This window comes from Musca domestica, unplaced genomic scaffold (genome assembly GCF_030504385.1).
Source record: "Musca domestica strain aabys unplaced genomic scaffold, Musca_domestica.polishedcontigs.V.1.1 21, whole genome shotgun sequence".
In the NCBI taxonomy this organism is placed as follows: Eukaryota; Metazoa; Arthropoda; class Insecta; order Diptera; family Muscidae; genus Musca; species Musca domestica.
In genome coordinates, this window is record NW_026712258.1 from 5,397,552 (window position 1) to 5,420,906 (window position 23,355).

At 34.7% G+C, this 23,355-nt stretch overlaps 2 protein-coding genes across 3 annotated transcripts in view; one reads left to right on the forward strand and one right to left on the reverse strand.

Annotated features, from left to right (window-relative positions):
• The window catches only part of LOC101892363 (aminopeptidase N), a 766,723-nt gene that overhangs the window by 654,424 nt on the left and 88,944 nt on the right, over nt 1–23,355 (reverse strand). The gene's annotated exons all lie outside the window — the stretch shown is intronic.
• Nucleotides 16,044–20,421, forward strand: LOC101889499 (uncharacterized). 2 transcript variants are annotated; one of them, XM_059122796.1, is made up of 3 exons: nt 16,044–16,241; nt 16,301–18,926; nt 18,998–19,213. In XM_059122796.1, exons 1-3 carry the CDS (start codon nt 16,158–16,160, stop codon nt 19,069–19,071), a joined length of 2,784 nt encoding a protein of 927 aa, XP_058978779.1. In that variant the 5' UTR covers nt 16,044–16,157; the 3' UTR covers nt 19,072–19,213. The 2 variants fall into 2 exon arrangements, with proteins under 2 accessions (XP_058978779.1, XP_005189709.1); XM_005189652.4 differs by having other exon boundaries at nt 16,301–20,421.

The following is a 23,355-nucleotide window of genomic DNA, read 5'->3' on the forward strand; positions in this document are numbered from 1 at the left end:
CAAATCCGAAAAAAATAAATTCCAAACATGTGGCTCTTACAGGAGCAAATTCCTGTGTGAATCTTCGGATATTGTTTATTACCCAGTGCAACACCATGTGTTGCATCCCATCAGATTTTGTGAATACAGACTACTGGAATGTGTGAAATTAGAAAGGAATATGATGATTATTTGGTATTTTGTGAGGGTTATGGGTATTCAACTTTTGATCCGTTGTTGTGAATCTAATAAAATGAGTGGTCCATTCTATCCGTTCTTCGTAACAGAATTGGTGTTGGTAAAAATATTGGGATCTGCGAAATTCGAAGACAGTGCGGCTCCTTTCATACTTTAGAAGAAATGTTATTATCAAAATTGTAACCCTTTGGAAGAAAAACACCTGAACGATTACAGTGGAACGCAGTTTTTCACGAATCCACAGTTTTCTTTCACTGGATCACCAGAGTAATGATCTGTTCGCATGTAAATATAATTATCCACTATTTTAGTGTCAGGATATTTTCCGCTGTTCTCTCACACTTTTCTTAAGTTCCTCGTGGTCGGAGTCACTAAAATAAGGATAATCTAGGTCTATTTACAGTTCTACAATTTCAACGCTATCCACTGATTGTTTGGGAATGCGCGTAAGTGCATCTAATACAACATTATTTTTGCCTCCCACTCAAATTTGAGGTAGTGGCTTCTTCACCGCCAAGCATTCACGCTCAGTAACGCTGTAGTTGCGCTGAGCCGAATTTAACTTCCTACTCATAAATGCTATCGGTCGTTCTAGGTTATCACTGTCCAGTTTGACCAGATCACAACCAATACCATAGTCGCAAAAATTATGATTTACGAGGACTGGAGCAGTTGTTTAAAGTGACTTAGTCCTTTCAAAAGCACGCTGTGCTTCAGCTGTCTATACATATTTCTTTTTTGTAGATACCAGTTCAGTAATAGGAAAAACTTCCGTTGAAAAATCCTCGAACTTGTTTGAGGGGGTGTCGGCCAGTTTGCGATAGAACTATTTTTTTCTGGATCGGTTGTGATCCTGCCATTCCCCATAACATAATCTAAATAATTTACTCTTTTAAGACAGAATTGACATTTTGCAATATTTAATGTCAAGCTGGCCTTTTTAAGTTGCGAAGCAACTCTAATCAAACCTTCTAAATGGCTTTTAAAATTTTTCGATACAACCACTAAATCGTCCATGTAGACAATACACAATGTTGGAGATCTGGTAATATCAATTTGGTAATAAGATTGGCCCTGGGAAGCCTTGCATATATGCCTTCAATGAACGGAAGTGGATATGCACCCTTTTTAGAAACCATATTTAGCTTTCTTGCATCTAGACATAATCAAGCCTCGCCAGTTTTTATTACAAGCCTCGTCGGTGAACTCCAGGTCGAGGTGGAAGATTCAATAACAACAAAGAAAGCATCCTGCCAATTTTTTTAAACATAAGTTTTTCGAGAGCCGGGGATACCGGATAAAAAAAGTTTTATACCGCAGTCTAGTTGTTGCTTTTGGTCTTCAGAAAATGGGTATAAAACATCAGTTTTTGAAGCACAGTAGTCCTAATTAGGTAAATTAATACAGTTTGCTTTGAATTTTGAGATGTTTTCAGAATTATTGAGTCAAACCATATCCATACTAAATAAGTTAAAGGCTTGAAAAAAATCTACACCTAAGATTAACCTTTGTAATAAATTGGGTATAATGAATAATTTTATTGGGTGTGTTTGGCCTTTAAAGGTGATGTCAACATCTACTTGCTGGGGACTTGCATCAGCAGTTTTAACAAAATATTTGACATTCGTGAAGTTGGAACATTTATCAACCCCAGAGGTTGCCAGATCTGAACCAATACAACCAATATTGGCTCCTGTGTCCAAGAGACCAATTTCGTAAATTTTTGAAATGAAACTTAAGCGTAATATCGCTTATCTTTGGGCTTAAATTGAAATAGCAGATACCAACTACTTGTCTTAATGTATTTCATTTTGGTTTCCTTCCTTAAACTGTATCTACGTTAAATATTTCGTTTTTCACTGAATCTTTTCTATCGAAAATGATAAGTTACGGTTGGATATAAAATTTTGTAACTATTATTACCTTTGGAATTACATGCATAATTGCTAGAACCTTGATTATTGTTATTGTTGGATAATATGCAAATTCGGATAGGTTCAAGCTCAGCATTGTTTTCGCGATTCGGTGAGAACATACACATCTTGCTTATTAGTTGCGTAGTTGACGATTCTTATTGTTCCACTTTTGGAACAGAGTGTCTGAAGTTTTTCGAAGTACTGCATTTTAGACGAATAAAGCCTTCCAGAATATTTTCGCGATAATATTCGGCATTTATTCTGATGCCACGGTCGATTAATACGAGCGGAGAGCGACCATCGGCGGTTACGGCGACCCATACCATCACCATGACCGGCGCTTGGATTCTGGTGGCCAACCGAAGGTGCACATAACGATTGTTTTGCTGGATAACGAATGTTTCCTCATAGGAGAAAACCAAATTCAGCTCACTAGCAATTTTTCGGCCACTGCGACGCGGGTTTAGATTAAGTCGTATTTACTTTTCGAACCATTTCTGCTGATGTTGCTGTTTTCTACTGCCCACTTCCTTGATGCCGGGCTACGCTACCAGAATCACGGTAACGAGCAACAGTACGAGACACAAACGATTTATTCACATTTAAATGATGGAGTGCTCTAACGATAGCAGCTTGTGGTTTTCCAGCCAAATATAAAGAAATCACACTATCAGACTTGAATTCCATCACGAATAAATTTTTTTCTGGAAAATTCTTACCAAAATGCTTTTGTACCGGTAACAAAAACTGAAAGTGTTTAGAAATTAATGTTAATCCGAAGGTATCATTTGTTAGAGATTTTAAACGATAACTGAACTCAACATTTAATCCATTGGGGACCCGTCAAATTGTAGGAACAAAAGATATCGACTTCTAATTTATTTTGTAACAAGCATTGTCATTGATGTTGAGAGTGCATAAATTGCACATTTTTATACCCTCCGCCTTGGAAAGGACGGTATATTAACTTAGTCATTCTGTTTGTATCATCCTTAAATATTCGTCGTAGACCCAACAGGTATATATATATTCATTATCAGCATAAAATTCTAAGTCTATTTAACGATGTCCGTCTGTCTGTTGAAATCATGATACAGTCCACAATATTTAACGTAGAGCAATTTGTATTGTGTCTAGGATGGTTGATATTGAAAATGAGATATATCGGTCCACGTTTTGATATAGTCTCCATATAACGGTACCTCCCGATATTCGGTATTTTGATTATTTTTGCCACATTTCTCTAAAAACTGGTATTTGTTGGTCATAATGGGTCCTAGTTCGTGTGGCGAAACATTGTATGTATAGGTCCACGTTTTGATATAGTCCCCATATATCGGTACCTCCCGATATTCGGTATTTTGAAAATTTTTGACAAATTTTTTCGTTCGTTCGTGTGGCGAGTCATTGTAATTATAGGTCCACGCTTTGGTATAGTCCCCATAAAACGGTTTTTACTTGTTTTGTTTCTTTTTAGAAATCCATTTTAACAATATTTTAAAAAAAGATTAACAATATATAAATTTTAACGTCTAATCTAAAAACTAATTTGGAATTGGTTTGGTTTATTAGGTATTCATAGCTAACTGCAAAAGCTGTCTACATATTACTAAATTGAATATGAGAGGTATGAAATAGTAGGGCGCCTATTCCTAAGAAGAACCTTTACTAAGAAATGAGAAAATTTTTAATTTTAATGTAATCTTGAGCAGTTGGCAAATGACCCGTTGTTTTATCGCAAAATTGTGTTCAGCGATAAGGCGCTTTTTTGGCTTAACGGGTTTGGTAATAAGCAAAATTGCCGCATATGAAGTGAGACCAATCCACAAGAGACCCTACAGACTCCATTACATCCAGAAAAATGGTGCGGTTTTCACGATGGTGGCATCATCGGACCTTATTTCTTCAAAAATGAGGCCGGAGCTCGCGTTACGGTCAATGGAGATCGTTACCGCACCATGATCAATGATTTTCTGTTTAAAAATATGGATGACATTGATCCAGAGGAGATGTGGTTTCAACAGCATGGCGCTACGTGTCGTACGTCGAACGCAACCATCGACTTATTAAAATCAAAATTTGGCGATCAGTTGATTTCGAGAAGTGGACCTGTCAATTGGCCTCCAAGGTCGTGTGATTTGACACCTCTCGATTATTTCCTGTGGGGCTACGTGAAGTCACTGGTTTATGCCAGTAACACTTGACGCCTTGGAGGCCAGCATTGTTCTTGTTATTCGTGGCACACGGCCAGCACTGCTCGAAAAAGTGGCCAAAAATTGGACGTCCAGAATGCACTTCGACAAGAACAGCCGCGGTGCCCATATGCCCGAAATCATTTTCAAATAATTTTGAATAAAAAAAATGATTAAAATTTAATTATTATACCCTCCACAATACTATGGAGGGTATATTAACTTTGTCATTCCGTTTGTAACTCCTCGAAATACTCATGTCAAACCCAACAAAGTATACATATTCTTGATCAGCGTAAAATTCGAAGTCGATTTAGCCATGCTCGTCTGTCTGTTGTAATCACGCTATCTTTCGAACGAATTTTGCACACATGTTTATTTTTCCAGTAGGCAGGTTAAGTTTGTAAATGGGTCATGTAGGTCCACGTTTTCATATAGCCTCCATATAACGGTACCACCCGATATTGGGTATTTTGATGATTTTAGCGACAATATTTACCGGATTTGTTTCAAATTTGGCATATGAAGTTCGAATTGGATACTACAGTCTTAGACAGCCCATATATCGGTACCTCCCTATATTCGGTATTTTAATGATTTAAGGGACATTATTAACCGGATTTTTTTCAAATTTGGTATTTGAAGTTCGAAATGCATACTATAGTCTAAGACAGAAAACTGTATGTGCAGGTTCACGTCTTCGTATAGCCCCCATATAACGGTACCTCGCGATATTCGGTATTTTGATGATTTTAGCGACGTTTTTATCCGGAATTTGTTTAAATTTAGTATTTGAAGTTCGAAATGCATACTACAGTCTAAGACAGAAAACTGTATGTGCAGGTTCACGTCTTCGTATAGCCCCCATATAACGGTACCTCCCGATATTCGGTATTTTGATGATTTTAGCGACGTTATTAACCGGAATTTGTTTAAATTTGGTATTTGAAGTTCGAAATGCATACTACAGTCTTAGAAGGAAAACTGTCTGTGCAGGTCCACGTTTTCGTATAGCACCCATATAACGGTACCTTCCTGTATTCGGTAATTTTATGATTTTAGCGTCATTATTCACTGGAATTGTTTCAAATTACGTATTTAGAGTTCGCAATGGGAACTACAGTCTGTGACAGAAAATTGTGTATGCAGGTCCAGGTCTTCGTGTAAGCCCCACATACCAGTACCTCCCTATATTCGGTATTTTAACGAGTTTTTTTCAAGTTTCGAATTTGAATATGGTAATGACTTATGACAAATGCCTATGTAGGTCCACGTCGTATGGACACCAATATAACGGCTATATTCGGTATTTTAAAAATGTTAACAATTTTTTTAAGGATTTTATCTCCAAATTTATTCCTAATGGTGGAGGGTATTCATAGTTCGGCCCGGCCGAACGCACTGCTTTTTAACTTGTTTGTGTTATTTTTTACAATTTCAAGTTCCATTGGGCTTAAAAAAAAACAGCCTTTATATATGTACTAGCTGGCCCAGTCCGCGTTGCCGGCCCGTAGTTTTTGTCTTTAATGCGTAGTTTTTAAAGCATAATAGTTCACAGATCTGGCTCAAATAAGTGGCATAAGTTTTAGTAAAAATGATGATTCGACTAAATAGAAATAAATACGCATCGCATAAATGTCAATACAGGATCACGTACCGGGCGACTTATAGTGTTTTCAAAAACCTCTTTAAAAACCTGATCCCATTTTTCAGAGGTTTTAATTTGACAGTTAAAAACCTAAATAACATAAAAGCTAGAGACTCAATAAAGTATGCTAAGGATTAGAAATCTTTGTCGATTAGATTATGTCCGTGAGCCTCTCCGTTCACCATTTGCAATTACAACAGAGGTCACCAAATTTAATATGCGTCTTTCAACCATTGCACAGGCTTTAATATTATTCTTAGGACGATTGATATTACAAAAGGTATATATTTGCCCTCATATAATATTATCTCCTAATATTCGTCGACCAATTGTGCTCTTATTTGGCCGATTTGAGGTATTTTAAAGATCTCAAAAGCATTTTCGATCTTATGAATCATTTGTAAAAAAATTATAACAAAATTCCACATTACGATTTATTTTCTATTCCCCAATAAACCTTTATACTCGTTATATCAGAAGTATTTCTTAATCAAAATTGAACATTTTGGTATGGCAACCATATAACAGCGTCTACAGAAAATATCAAATTTCTCAATTTTTTCGGTTGTTTTTTTTTAATAGAATTTTCAATTCCAAAAGGCATTCTGAAACAATTCAAAAAAAATCCATATCAATATAGAACAGTAAATTTTTTCAGTTCCGCGACTTTTCATGAAAACGTTTCCATTAATTACAAATAATCAAGAGAAAAATTGAGTCAAATCGGTCCAGCCGTTCTCTACTGATGTTTTACTATACTTATTTAACTTTTTTACATATAGATTTAAAGAAGTAGGTGTGGCCAGTTCCTCTGACCCCAAGTCAAGATTACATCGTATACTAACTGTGGAACAGATATCTTCATGATTTTGGCAAATATTAGGATTTTAGGTAAATCTAAAAAAATGAGCGTAAAAGTAGGCGTGGTCACTTTTTCTTTGCATAAAACCTAAGCCGTGGTAGGACGAACATTTAAAAAAATTCAAATCGTGGATTGATTCTTGCCAACGAAAAACAACTGATTTTTTATATATAGATAGATTAAAAAGTAGGCGTGGTCAGTTCCTCAGCCCCAAATAAATACTTAGGGTTGGAGAGAAAGTCAACAGTATCTCGTGCAAACCGATATCTTCATTATTTGGGAAATATAAGGATTTTAGATAAATCGAAATAGCGGACGTAAAAGGAGGCGTGGTCAATATTTTTTTCTTTAAAAACCTAACTTGGGGCATGACGAACGTTTGTACAAAAAAATATGCAAATCGGTTCAGCCGTTTTCAACTGATTCCATTACCAACGAACAACAATTGATTTTTATATATATAGATATATATATTTTTAAAAGCCAATTAACACTTTTTCATAAAAAAATTATAATAAAATAGAAAAGTGTTGGCTTGTTTGTTCGGGATACCATAGTATTTTGTTGTTGGAAAATGGTCAGGCTTAATCCCTTTATCGTTGTTTTTATGAAAACAACGTTTGTTTATTAGTGAAGAATGATGGTAATGTTTACCAGGGGGTAAGGCCGTTCCCTTGTTTTTTCCCTGTTTTATTATAATTAAATTCTTAACATTACTTTTACAATTTTGATTTCAATTGCTTACTATTTAATATTCTCTCAAGACTTCAACACTTATCTATATGTACGTAAAATTGTTTCTTACATTACATCACAATATTAATTTTTTTACCGATCATTTTTGCGTATCTGTTGGAACTGGTTTTCTGTCAAAGTAAGAATAGAATTAAAGTAAATTCATTGTTTTTGCTCTTTTTTAGATAACAACAAAAGATGATCTGCAGATATAGAACAAGTGTTGAGGTTGTTTTAAAGAATCATAAGATTGATTGAAACAAGTTATTAGCCAGTTGATTTTGGTTGAGTATGACAAGTAAAGAAATTGTTTTTGCATGTTACGTTGCAGAGGAGAAAAATATTAAAACAACTAAGTGATATTCTGTGGGCTGCTGACTGAGGATTTATTTTTTTATAGTGAAAGTTATAAAGGGAGAAAGTAATCGAAGCGGATTTTACGGCAGGGTTAATTCGATAAGTCACTGGACTACATGAGTTTTAAAATATTGGAATCTCCAATAGCATTATGGGTTAATCCCGCATCTACGAATGTTAGCGTTTATCTTTGGTATTTGAAGTTCGAAATGCATACTATAGTCTAAGACAGAAAACTGTATGTGCAGGTTCACGTCTTCGTATAGGCCCCATATAACGGTACCTCGCGATATTCGGTATTTTGATGATTTTAGCGACGTTTTTATCCGGAATTTGTTTAAATTTAGTATTTGAAGTTCGAAATGCATACTACAGTCTAAGACAGAAAACTGTATGTGCAGGTTCACGTCTTCGTATAGCCCCCATATAACGGTACCTCCCGATATTCGGTATTTTGATGATTTTAGCGACGTTATTAACCGGAATTTGTTTAAATTTGGTATTTGAAGTTCGAAATGCATACTACAGTCATAGAAGGAAAACTGTCTGTGCAGGTCCACGTTTTCGTATAGCACCCATATAACGGTACCTTCCTGTATTCGGTAATTTTATGATTTTAGCGTCATTATTCACTGGAATTGTTTCAAATTACGTATTTAGAGTTCGCAATGGGAACTACAGTCTGTGACAGAAAATTGTGTATGCAGGTCCAGGTCTTCGTGTAAGCCCCACATACCAGTACCTCCCTATATTCGGTATTTTAACGAGTTTTTTTCAAGTTTCGAATTTGAATATGATAATGACTTATGACAAATGCCTATGTAGGTCCACGTCGTATGGACACCAATATAACGGCTATATTCGGTATTTTAAAAATGTTAACAATTTTTTTAAGGATTTTATCTCCAAATTTATTCCTAATGGTGGAGGGTATTCAAAGTTCGGCCCGGCCGAACGCACTGCTTTTTAACTTGTTTGTGTTATTTTTTACAATTTCAAGTTCCATTGGGCTTAAAAAAAAACAGCCTTTATATATGTACTAGCTGGCCCAGTCCGCGTTGCCGGCCCGTAGTTTTTGTCTTTAATGCGTAGTTTTTAAAGCATAATAGTTCACAGATCTGGCTCAAATAAGTGGCATAAGTTTTAGTAAAAATGATGATTCGACTAAATAGAAATAAATACGCATCGCATAAATGTCAATACAGGATCACGTACCGGGCGACTTATAGTGTTTTCAAAAACCTCTTTAAAAACCTGATCCCATTTTTCAGAGGTTTTAATTTGACAGTTAAAAACCTAAATAACATAAAAGCTAGAGACTCAATAAAGTATGCTAAGGATTAGAAATCTTTGTCGATTAGATTATGTCCGTGAGCCTCTCCGTTCACCATTTGCAATTACAACAGAGGTCACCAAATTTAATATGCGTCTTTCAACCATTGCACAGGCTTTAATATTATTCTTAGGACGATTGATATTACAAAAGGTATATATTTGCCCTCATATAATATTATCTCCTAATATTCGTCGACCAATTGTGCTCTTATTTGGCCGATTTGAGGTATTTTAAAGATCTCAAAAGCATTTTCGATCTTATGAATCATTTGTAAAAAAATTATAACAAAATTCCACATTACGATTTATTTTCTATTCCCCAATAAACCTTTATACTCGTTATATCAGAAGTATTTCTTAATCAAAATTGAACATTTTGGTATGGCAACCATATAACAGCGTCTACAGAAAATATCAAATTTCTCAATTTTTTCGGTTGTTTTTTTTTAATAGAATTTTCAATTCCAAAAGGCATTCTGAAACAATTCAAAAAAAAATCCATATCAATATAGAACAGTAAATTTTTTCAGTTCCGCGACTTTTCATGAAAACGTTTCCATTAATTACAAATAATCAAGAGAAAAATTGAGTCAAATCGGTCCAGCCGTTCTCTACTGATGTTTTACTATACTTATTTAACTTTTTTACATATAGATTTAAAGAAGTAGGTGTGGCCAGTTCCTCTGACCCCAAGTCAAGATTACATCGTATACTAACTGTGGAACAGATATCTTCATGATTTTGGCAAATATTAGGATTTTAGGTAAATCTAAAAAAATGAGCGTAAAAGTAGGCGTGGTCACTTTTTCTTTGCATAAAACCTAAGCCGTGGTAGGACGAACATTTAAAAAAATTCAAATCGTGGATTGATTCTTGCCAACGAAAAACAACTGATTTTTTATATATAGATAGATTAAAAGTAGGCGTGGTCAGTTCCTCAGCCCCAAATAAATACTTAGGGTTGGAGAGAAAGTCAACAGTATCTCGTGCAAACCGATATCTTCATTATTTGGGAAATATAAGGATTTTAGATAAATCGAAATAGCGGACGTAAAAGGAGGCGTGGTCAATATTTTTTTCTTTAAAAACCTAACTTGGGGCATGACGAACGTTTGTACAAAAAAATATGCAAATCGGTTCAGCCGTTTTCAACTGATTCCATTACCAACGAACAACAATTGATTTTTATATATATAGATATATATATTTTTAAAAGCCAATTAACACTTTTTCATAAAAAAATTATAATAAAATAGAAAAGTGTTGGCTTGTTTGTTCGGGATACCATAGTATTTTGTTGTTGGAAAATGGTCAGGCTTAATCCCTTTATCGTTGTTTTTATGAAAACAACGTTTGTTTATTAGTGAAGAATGATGGTAATGTTTACCAGGGGGTAAGGCCGTTCCCTTGTTTTTTCCCTGTTTTATTATAATTAAATTCTTAACATTACTTTTACAATTTTGATTTCAATTGCTTACTATTTAATATTCTCTCAAGACTTCAACACTTATCTATATGTACGTAAAATTGTTTCTTACATTACATCACAATATTAATTTTTTTACCGATCATTTTTGCGTATCTGTTGGAACTGGTTTTCTGTCAAAGTAAGAATAGAATTAAAGTAAATTCATTGTTTTTGCTCTTTTTTAGATAACAACAAAAGATGATCTGCAGATATAGAACAAGTGTTGAGGTTGTTTTAAAGAATCATAAGATTGATTGAAACAAGTTATTAGCCAGTTGATTTTGGTTGAGTATGACAAGTAAAGAAATTGTTTTTGCATGTTACGTTGCAGAGGAGAAAAATATTAAAACAACTAAGTGATATTCTGTGGGCTGCTGACTGAGGATTTATTTTTTTATAGTGAAAGTTATAAAGGGAGAAAGTAATCGAAGCGGATTTTACGGCAGGGTTAATTCGATAAGTCACTGGACTACATGAGTTTTAAAATATTGGAATCTCCAATAGCATTATGGGTTAATCCCGCATCTACGAATGTTAGCGTTTATCTTGTCCGGCTTCCAGTAATATTTCTTCATGCCATATATCTTCGAAACTTTTCTTATTGGTATTCTGGAGATAATTAAAAGTGTGTGGAAATCGTTTCTAAATGTTACGCAATTGGTTAGACTAATGTATTTGTGACACACGTTTTAATAAAATTACATTAGAATATGTAAGACTTTCCGAAATTTGTAAGATAACAAAGTTATTTTTTTTAAATGCTGGATTTGAAAATTAACTTGACAAATCGGAGGTTAGAAAAATTTTATCGAATTTTTAAAACGACAATTGATGTTCACTGCTGTAAGATTAAAATGGAAAAGAATGAAGCTTTATACAACGTGTTTAATGAAATTTCACCTGATTCCTGATTCGAGGTGTTCAAAACGAAATAGGAGAATTTCGAAATTGAGTATTGGTGAATAAAAAGAAGAAACGATAACATTTGTCTTTGAATTATCAACCAACAGTAAATACCATTAACAATTTGACTAGGGTTGTGAGGAAGAAAACTGTAAACTCTTATAATTTTAGTTGTTAAAGGAAGTTTACGACAGAGCTCTCCTGTAAAAAAGATTTTCTAGTAGAACTTGAGCCAAATTCGATGGTTTCTGGTGGTTAACTCTCATATGCTTAATCGCAATAACTACGAAATAAGTATTACTTTTCCATCATCCACACCAAATATGCCGAAACGCGTCGCATAGTGCTGAGTGTCGGCATGATATGTCCCCACATGCGACTATGGGGACATATCATGCCGACTACTGGCTATAAGCACTATTTTAATAAAACTGCAAAATTTAATAGAAAGTGATTCATAACTTGTTTATTAATTCAAAAACTAAAATAATCAAATCTGAAAGTTGTTGAAAATTCTTCAAGCATTGCAAAAGGAATTTAGTAATTAATTAAATATTTAATGTGCTCAATATTAAAATATTATATATTAAAAAACAATTTGAAACAAGTTGTTAAAGAATCATGATATAATAGTCCGAGATTGGTTCGGCTTCGAACCGAAAATCAGAATAATTTAACTTGCGAATTCGGTCCGATTTCTGACCGAAAGTTATATGTAGTGTCTGTCGGAACGATTTCGGACCGAACTCAGAAGAAATAGTATGCACATTTCTGATTATTTCCGACTTTCTACCAGTTGGCAGTCCGAATTCGGATAAAGGTTTTATGAAATTTTTATGTACATATTACCAACAACTATCATAATGTAATTGCAAAAGTAAGTAGCAACAACATTCTTCAGTAATAACTTATGAATATGTATAAACACTCATCAAATAATTGCCATATAATACAAATATTTTCAGATAATTTTTCAAAATCTGCTTTCAAAAATTTTAAATATCCACTTTATAAAAAAAAAAAACAAATATTTCTGCCACCGTCAAACTTCAACTATATTTTAACACTAGTTGGCGAACGCACCCTTTTCGGTACAAACCGACAAAAATTACGCTTCTATTTCATCCATAACGTATAAGCACAAAAAAACTTTCAAAGAGAGAGAGAGAGAGAGAGAAAATCAGTCTGTTTATTTTCTTTATGCTTGTTTACAACAAGTATTACCACACAAGCAGAAGCGAAAAACCCTCTACAGGAAAAAAAACCTCCGAAAATCGGAAAACCCGTCAGACTTTGAGCAAACGTGTCGGACATTTGGTTCGCTGGCTATGTAGAGTATCAAAAGTATTTTATAGATGAATTAATGTTAAACCTTCTTGAAATAAAAATGTTTTATAAAGTTGTTTTTAATAAATTTAATTTCCGTTGTAAACGGTTTTCTTTTTGGTTGAAAAGTTTCATTTCAATTATAAAAAGTTTACGTATTCAAAAAAAGATGATGTATTCTTGATCTTATTAAGCTACGTCCTTCGGTCCGTGGTAATCACGAGTCCAAATGACTCATGATAAGAAGCTTAAATGTTGCACAGATCAGTGTTTTGTCTACTGTCAGGTGAAGTTCGAAGATGGGTTACAATTTCGTAAATGTGCTAACTTGGCGTTCATTTTTACTTTTTCTGACTAGGCAATTTTGTTAAATTCATCTGACCAACGTTTTTATAACCCCAAACTTTATTAACGCTTTACTCGATGTGCAATGAAAAACGTGTTTCTGTCGAGAATAATACCAAGAACTGTAGATTGCTTGTGTAATGTTAGATTAAGTGAATTACGGTTACGCTTAAAAACGTCAAATGTGTGTATCTTTGGATAGAACTTAATTTAAGAGTTTTTTTTTCTGTGCCGACATTTTATGGAAATAAATGGCACCTATTCATGGATATTCAAATATATTGCAAAGGAAATGATAACACTAAAGAGCCTACGTCATATTTTGTGAAGAAAAATGTGGCCGAAGTATATGATATCGTAATGAAACCAAAATTACTGCCTACATACCTCGATTTGTGTGCTGTCTGTAATCTTATTCCAATTTTCATTTTGTACGTTGGTAAACTTTGCTAGATATGAGAGATAGATTACAAACCAGCGCTTATTATAGTACTATTATTTGAAGCAATATGGGAGATAAGACTAACAAATTCAATTCAGTCAAAAGAACACCCCTATCTCCAGTGTGTAAAAATTATAGCTACTTTTAACCGTAGTTATCTTTTTTAATACCCTTCGCAATGGCTTTTATGTACTTATGGTTGATCATTGCATTTGCAAAATCGTGGGATGGTCATGTAAAATGATAATGAAAGATGTTGTGGCCTTTGGAATTGCAATTTTCGAAAGTAGTGCTGAATTGTGCTAAGTTTGTGACAAATTGCTATAGAGTGCATGTTATGAATTTGAGAATGCTTACATTAAAATCGGGGAGGCATATTATTCGAAATTTGATCCAAAACTCGACCTAATAGGACAAACGTAGGTGCATCATATGTCTCAAATTGGAAGGATATATCTGCGAACCATTTCCAATTCTGAGCCGATGAAGTCAATATTATCGGAAAATATTAAGATTAAATTACATATCCGTGTTATAAAATGGTGAACTTCGAGAAAGAGTTTTGAGATTATACAAGCAAATTTGCAACAAATACAATTCAACAACATTCACATGCGTATTTCCTATTACAAGTAATGCTAGTGCCAGAGCTGCACTCTCGACAATGTAAACAAAACAAGAAACAATCAACCGAAGGAAAATTCCTCAAACCATTAAAAAGCTGTTAACTTGGATAGATACTAATATGTATGTTTATAAATGCATATAGTGATCGTAAAATTTAAGAAAATGTTAATATGAAAATGAGCGAGTATTACAATTTAAATTATAAGGAAAAACTTTTAATTTTTGTGGTTTCTGTTTTATTCCTATTATTATACACTCCGCCATTCTATGGAGGGCATGATAACTTTGTCATTTCGTTTTTGGATCAGCATAAAATTTTGGATCAGCGTAAAATTCTCGATTAAATGATGCCCGTCTGACTGTTGTAATCACGCTATCTTTCAAACGAATTAAGATGAAGGGTAAATTTTTACAAACATGTGTATTTTTCAAATAGGCGGATTAAGCTCATAAATTGGTTATCACGGTCCACGTTTTCTTATAGCCCCCAATATAATGGTATCTCGCTATATTCGGTATTTTGATGATTTCGTATTCGAAGGTCTTAATGGATACGACCGCCTGTGACAAAATATTACATATGCAAACCCATATAATGATACCTCCCTTTATTCGGTATTTTGACGATTTTAATGACATTATACACCCTATTTGAAGTTCGTAATCAGTACTAAAACCTATAACAGAACATTTTCTATAGAGAACCACGTCTTCGTATAGTCCAATATAACGGTACCTCTCTTTATTCGGCATCTTGATTATATTAGCGACGTTTTCTTATAGCCCCCAATATAATAGTATCTCGCTATATTCGGTATTTTGACGATTTCGTATTCGAAGGTCTTAATAGATACGACCGCCTGTGACAAAATATTACATATGCAAACCCATATAATGATACCTCCCTTTATTCGGTATTTTGACGATTTTAATGACATTATACACCCTATTTGAAGTTCGTAATCAGTACTAAAACCTATAACAGAACATTTTCTATAGAGAACCACCTCTTCGTATAGTCCAATATAACGGTACCTCCCTTTATTCGGCATCTTGATTATGTTAGCGACATTATACACCAAAATTGTTTCAATTTTCTTATTTGATATTCGAAATCGATACTACGGCCTATGACAGAAAATTACTTATGCAGGCCCACGTTTTCATATAGTTCCCATATAACCGTTTTCATTCACCAGTAAAGTGCATTTTTAACTTTTCTCTTGGACGCTGAGATGAACATAAAAACTAGTTTGATTCAACAACTCATTTTCGCATTCAACTCATTTTCTTTTCCACTACCACTTATTGTGCCACTATGGCTAAAATCAAATAACCAATATCGGGCGGTATCGTTCTATGGAAAACGTGGGCCAATCTGGAAATTAAATATGCACTTTACTGCGTTTCTAACGAATAGTAATAACATAGTTACAAGCAGCGCTACAGATATATACGTGAATGAGACTGGGTAGATTATTAAAAGAAACAATTCATTTTCACGTTACAAACAAAGTGCTATTCTGAAGCACAGATCCAAAGCGTATTCATAATTCGACCCAAATGACTTCGAAAACATTTTAATAAATATTTACTCTTTGTTTTTGTGTTCAAATAATCTTGCGTGAATATACGTACGTATATATGTACCTATTTAGATAAAATAACTTTAAATGCAATGAATACAAATTTATCAGTAATTCCAAAAATATGATCATAACGTGGATGTAGAACAATCGTGTGTATGGATACTAGAAAACTGGGAAGAGCAGTAAGATTAGAGATAAAAGACTTGAAACGAAAGAAAACTCTTACGATATCGAGATGCACGAAAAAACAGGGAAAATTATACCGCTTCAAGTGGCATTGACGATCTGTTTTGCGGTGGCATGCATTTCAGGCTCCAAAGTAAGTAAATGCAATGAGGTCTGTAAAACGTATCTTTAATAGTTGATTTCAATTTACAGGTAAATGTGTGCAAACCAGAAAAAACGGCAACGGCAAACGGCGACTTTGTTTGGGAACATAAATATGATGACGTCGATTTTGCTGTTTCGAAGCCAGATGTTTGTTGGATCAATGGTTCCATTCTTGTGCGTCAATGCGCCCGAGACAATAAACGGAAATATTGGTCTCCAAATGGAGAAAATTGTGAAAAGTTTAAGCGCCGTAACTTAAAATGCCCAGAAGATTTGGGCGAAGTACTCGTTAATGGAAAAATTGTTTGTGTAAGGCTATCGAAAACTCGACAGCAGTACGATAGTTCCTTTTGTCAAGGCTCCAACTACATTTTAAGTCCAAATGATAACGAATTGATAGCATTTCTACTAGAAAAAAATGTTGATGGGTTGTGGCTTCCGGTGGAGAGGGCGAAAGGCAACGGCATCAAACCCTTTTTCATACGCCTACCGGGCTTTATGTGGAATACATTGTACGAAATCCCATTTGACAAGGTCATAAACTTATCGGACAAACATTGTGTAGGGGCCTTTCTGAAGAAAACTGGTTCAGCCCTGACAATGAATATAGAACCAGTGGTCTGTGTCGCTTCCCTGTACTCCGTGTGCGTTTTTAAAGATGAACTTGTTGCCAGGAATGGCTGCCCTCAAAATTTTGGCGCACTCGGCTATCGCCCCAGTGAATGTTATGGTCTTACTTGGGATGGAAAGAAGTTTCCCCAGGACTTGCGAATGCTGGATGCTGACGAGTTTTTTGAAAAATACAATGAACTACGTACAATTTTCGACAAACAGGGTATTACGGCAAAAACTGATGTGGAAGTCAAAGGCAGCTTTCTTATACCCAATGCAAAATGGACGGTGGACATGAATAAGGAAATGCTATCCATAAAGCCAGCTAGTAGGAGGACTAAAAGCTTGTGCGTTGAGCACGTTGCTAAAAGAAAAGACGTCGAAATTATTTTACGCATGGATCATAACGGAGGCGATACGTTGGTGCTAACTGTTTACAACAAATTCTATATTTGGTCATTAAAGAACAAAGTCGATTTTACCCTACACTGCTTTGCCCACACCAGATATGGTGATTTGTTAAATGTCGATATCAATCGACTCTGGGAGAATGAATCCCAAACAAAAACAATGTTCGAATTGAGTATTAAACATGAAGAACCTACTCTTTATTGGTGTGAAGCTCATACAATTTTTAACTTTACAATGGCGACGTCGACCAAAATCGTGGCAAGTAAAAACAAGAATAGCTTCAATTTCGCCATGCAACTCGACCTTCCTTTGCCAAGAAATGAATCCGCGGAATGGACAAATAAATCTCTTCGACAATTCATAAAATATTTTACCAAAGACATTGAAAAGATGCTGAAGCTGCAAAAGACAGTTGACAGTAAACTGGACGAACTCGACATTCAGAGCGTTCGTATAATGAATATTTTAAGTGGATCAACTGTGCGAGGAGAACTGAGAGTTCTGTGCCATATTACCATATCGCTCAAATCGTTAGATTTTAAACGAGACTCATCGGAGGGAAGTGAAAGTCATGAAGATGACGAAGTTGGGGAATCGGAAGTAGAGGCCATTCTGATGGGAAGGGATTTGCTAAAATACTTGATACAAGGATTGCAGCAGCATATGGTGCACACAGTTAGAAGTACACAGTATTGTCTTCCTGAGAACCACTGGCCAAGAGCATCTCTGGGCGAAATATCAAGCACTGTTAAATTTTGCCTGCAGAACAACGGTCTACCATTGACTCGAAAATGTCTTGGCAATTTTATGGAGGGAGCATATTGGGAAGATATATCTCACATTGCCGCAAGTTGCTTTGGCCCTACGAATGGAAATGCAAAAACCAAAGAGCTATTTGACATGTATGCTATGAAAATCTCAAAGAAATATCCAGAAAAGGCAATGCAAAATGTGAGAGAAATATTGGAAAACAATATAAAAGAGTTAATTCCGGCTGATTTGCATTATATGGCGAAAATTATTCGTAAAACGGTTAAAACCGTTCTTAAGCAATATAATTTTACAACCACCGAACAATGTAATAATTCTCTCATCAGCGTTGTCGAACAAAATGCTACGCCGCCGCACAACATGTCGGATATTATATCAGAAATCGACAGAATTTTTAACTATTTGCTAAATGTTGATCAGAAAATCTTACAGTCTGCTCGAGTGCTGAACTCCACCAATATCCTTTTGGACACTTTTGAACTTATCGTTGACGAGATATATACCGCTAACCTGCAGCGAATCTACAATTCGATTAATGTCAGCATTTCTTCCGTTCCGCAGAACAACCATGAAATTGACGTTGTTGAATTTAAAGATGCTGGCGTAATTGTTAAAGCTGCCACCAATTTTGTAATTTTTGCCATCAATCCCGTCATTGCTAATGTGACAGGTGTTGCCATATTTCGTGATGTCGACGATAGCGTTGAACGCTTAGATGACAACCATTTGGGAGGGGCATTTTCAGACGAACATTTTCGATTCATTTGTGCCAATCAAAGCGCCAATCATTTGCTCAATATGGAAAACATTGTCATTGGAGCTTTTGTGCCAGAGAGTATGTGGTATCGTCTGGATGAAATTTCAGCTTTGTCCAATAAGAGTAAGATATTCGTGAATCGTCCAAGGCCCTCAGTGATAATAAAGATATATTCGAATGACAAACTTTTTCAGGAAGACGAGGAAGAAGAGTCGTTGCTCAGTTCGGTTATGGGAAAAATAATGTCGATTTCCATACCTGGCCATGATAAAGACCTCCCTGAGTTACTTCCCATAATATTAAGCAGCGACGACAATAGCGAGAATAATAACCCCCAATATTGCAGTTATTGGAATTACAAAACATGGGTCAAGGATGGTTTGACACTACTAAACAGATCTGCTCTAAATAACAATACTATTTTATGTGGCTCCTCTCACCTGACACCGTTCGCCTACCTGTTGAGGGGTAGTAACAATTTATCTGTCGACTCGGACGTGCAAGTAATAGTCACCAAACTTCACGAGAATGCTCTAAACATTATAACGCTCCTTGGTTGTTCACTTTCCATATTTGGAGTCACAGGTATTTTTGCTACTGCCTGTACCTTCCGTACATGGCGACAGAAACCCAATTCTAGAGTACTCCTACAACTCTCGGCTGCAATAGCTCTCCAAATGATTCTATTCTGCTTCGTCAATACCACCGAATACTCGCTTCATTTGATACAAAATGAAATCTTGTCCAGTTGTATTGCATTAGGGGCGTTGTTGCATTATTCAGTTCTGGTGCAATTCTGCTGGATGATCATTATTGCCTACCTGCAGTTTAAGAGATATGTCAAAGTCTTTGGAAATACGCGGCCAAAAAGATTCTTTGTCAAATCAACACTTATAGGGTGGGGCTTACCCGTTATTCCCGTATTTATGGTGCTTTTATTTGATAGCTCATCGTACATTCCACATAATGGAGATTCCAATAACCCAATATGTTATCCATCCGGTAAATCGTTGTATATTGGGGTCGTTCTACCCATATCTTTAGTGATTTTGGCGAATTTAGTTATTTTCGTGGTGGTGATTTACAACATCCTTAAAAGTCCGGCCGGTTCTGTACGACACACGGAAAAAAACTTTGCTCTTTCTCAAATGCGATTACTACTATTGCTGTTCTTCCTTCTAGGATTTACGTGGATATTTGGCCTAATGACTACAACGGGGGCAGGCTTGTTATTTTCATATCTATTCTGCTTAACAGCCACAATTCAGGGCTTTGTGTTATTCGTTTATTTTATACTAATGGATCCAATAACACGTCGGTTGTGGTTGGGAAATTTACGAAATTGGTGTAATGTTGGACAAAATGCTGTCAACACAAGTTCAAAATCGAAGGATACAACACAAAGTTTTTAATCTCAAATAACTTAGTATTTATATTATTGTATAGATATATCTACGTATGTGTATGCAGACACATAATACAAAAAGTATATATATTTAAATATAAAAATAAAAAATATGTGTATTAGTTTTGTGGGAACTAAGCACAACATTCAACTAAGGTTAGATAGAAAAAGTGGTTTAATCCTTAACAAGTAAAGCCGCAACGAATTGTTTATGCCCACCAACACTAAAGAAATTAACAATTCTTTGGTGTGCTCATTAACGATTAGCACTATGATATGCTTTTGAGCAAAAAATGATGTTATGCAGTTAGTCATTTGAATCGTGGAAGAATGAATGACAATATTTCATTGTCAAAATTTATATTTATAAATCCATTGTCTACCTAGAAATCAGAGATTGGAACCTTTTTCTTATTCAGTGAAATTTGACAAGGTAAACTACAGAAAATACACTGAAAGAAAAAGCTTCATACTATAAATGAAATCCTACGTTCCGTCAATGAAATTTGTTATTGCTATTGAACCAACGTAGAGGTTTATTGAATAAGTGAAACAAGTTTCATTGAGTTTCATTTATGTAAAATTAACGAAATTGTTCATTAATATAATGAAAATTCTTCCTTGATTCAGTTAAATGAAAATGGTGGAGGGTATTAAAAGCTCGGTCCGGCCGAACTTTGCTTTTTTTACATCTTAATACCTACACCACACTGTGGTAGTGGGTAATTTGTCGTTTTGCATTTGTTTGTAACAGGTAGACATACGCGATATAAACCCTACTTTTTTGGATGATCTTTATAAAATCACGTTCTGAGTAGGTTTATGCATGTAAGCAAGTTCTAACTCTAAGAACGAACTCCATAACGTAACGTTTCATCCATTTCATGAAACTGCTTCATTAAATTGGAGCACAAATTTAAATATAACAATTATCACAAATTTCCCACTAATTGCAAATACTTTGGTTGCGTATTTGTTTGTATAAGACAGCGCTATTATGTATAATTTCTATATTTACATTTTTTACTGCGTTTTGTAAAAATAAGTAGTTTTGTAACATTAATGAAATCCGTTTCATATATTCAATGAAACCAAAAATCATTGAATTTAAAAGCAACGTAAGTTTTCATGGCATGAACAAAAAATTTATTATATTAATGTAGCATTTTATTGCATCAATGAAAAAAATCAACGAAACCGGTTCGTTGATATAACGAAGCATTTTTCTTTCAGATTGCAGAGATGGAAAGCCTTATTTGAAATCCCTTTACCTCCTTAACATTATCATGATTTGAATAAACTTTTAATAGAATTATCTTCATAACACTTTCAACACATGTTTTATATTAACAACAAAAAGGTGAAACCACATGCAAAAGAATGTAAATCAAGATTTTTATTAGAAAAAAAGTATATTTAAACGTGGTAAACTTTGTATTGTGTGATGTGCAGTATATTTTATTCTAGTTTTTGTTTTCTCCCGTATTTCTTTAGGGAAATTTGATTTATATTTTGTTTTTGAGAAACACTATATATGTGGTGAAAGGTAATAGACTGTTCTATCATAAAAGAATCCATGAAGCCTATATCTCAAAAATTCATATATTTTTACATTTGGCTGGAAAATCACCAATAACCCACGAATGGAATAAACTGGTTTTAAGCAATATGTGAACTAAGTATTATCGTCAAATATTTTACAACCATGAAAAAGCTAACTAGTAACATTTGCGCATAAAACAACCTAAAGCGACCAAGAAACAAACATATCTTAATCTGGGGTTTCCACCTAAATAGACAGAAAAACAAATGTGTTTAGAAGGTAGCTTGTTCTACCTCCTGTTATTGTACCATCATGCAACCGAAGATGAATGTACTTTCTGCAATTGCCGCGCAAGTATAATTTTTAAGAAATAAATATAACATTTCGGCAAAGAAATTAAAAATGCTCAAAAAGTTGAATTAAATATGAAACTTATTTCTGCACCAACAACCAACTAATATGTCATTTGGTGTTTCCAGTGCAAATGTGTTATTTTTTAAATGAATCACAATTTTTAAGTTTATTGTAAATAGGTCGCAAGCAAGTAAACTTGGGGAAACACTGGCTATACTTTGTATAGGCCAGAATGGGTAGTCGTCGGAACTTGATCACATTACCTAAAATATATTTTTATTGGAATAACGTAACATAGCTTGTGCATCATTTACACCAAATAGGAGCGAATTGTATATGAAACCTACACATATCTAAATCTGTATAGATTTCTAAAATAATGAGTGAAGTATTTAAAGCTGATACATTTTGTCGAACAGCTTTATTATCGTGTTAATATTAAGAATTTAGGGGTGGTCCCATGTGTATGGCTTCATCTGATTTTCACCAATTTTGGGCTGATTTATATGCGTGCTAGATCTGATCAGATTTATACCAAATTAAACAGAGTTTCTCTTCTAATAGGATTGGATCCAGGAAAGCCTATTTATTTTCCGTATGTCTTCTTTCCGTATGGGCGGTATTTTGGCCCATTCCCGACGAAGCGCTTGCTTGAGGTGATCGACACTTTGGTATTTTTTAGTGCCAACCTTGCTTTCCAAACTACTCTACACACAATAGTCCAACAGATTGGTATCTGGATATTTTAGTGGTCATTGTGCGCTGGAAATGAAGCGAGAAACCTCATTTTGTAAAAATTCTTGGGTGGCGCGTGCTGAGTGCGATGTTGGAATGTCCAAGGTCTGCGGCCAAAGTGTTTGCGTGCCCAAGGCTTTAATACACCCTCCAGAATATTGCAGCATTTATTCTGATGCCACGGTCGATTAATACGAGTTTTTCCGGAAATTTTCAAAATATGTACTACAGCATCCCCTGAAAGTAACATATATACACTTTTGAAATTCTTCAGAAAAGATTTTGATTTTATATGCAAATATTTTTTGGCCGGTCAAATTATATTGAAATCGGTTTAGATTTGGATATAGCTCGCACATATAAATTTTCGTCCGACTTCATGTGTTTCATGCATCAAACACGATGTGTATGGTTGATTCCAATGAAACTTGGAATAAGAAACGGAAGTTGGTACAAACGTTTTTTGAATTAAATTAAAATTAGTTCAGGTTTGGATATAGCTTGATCCTCCCATT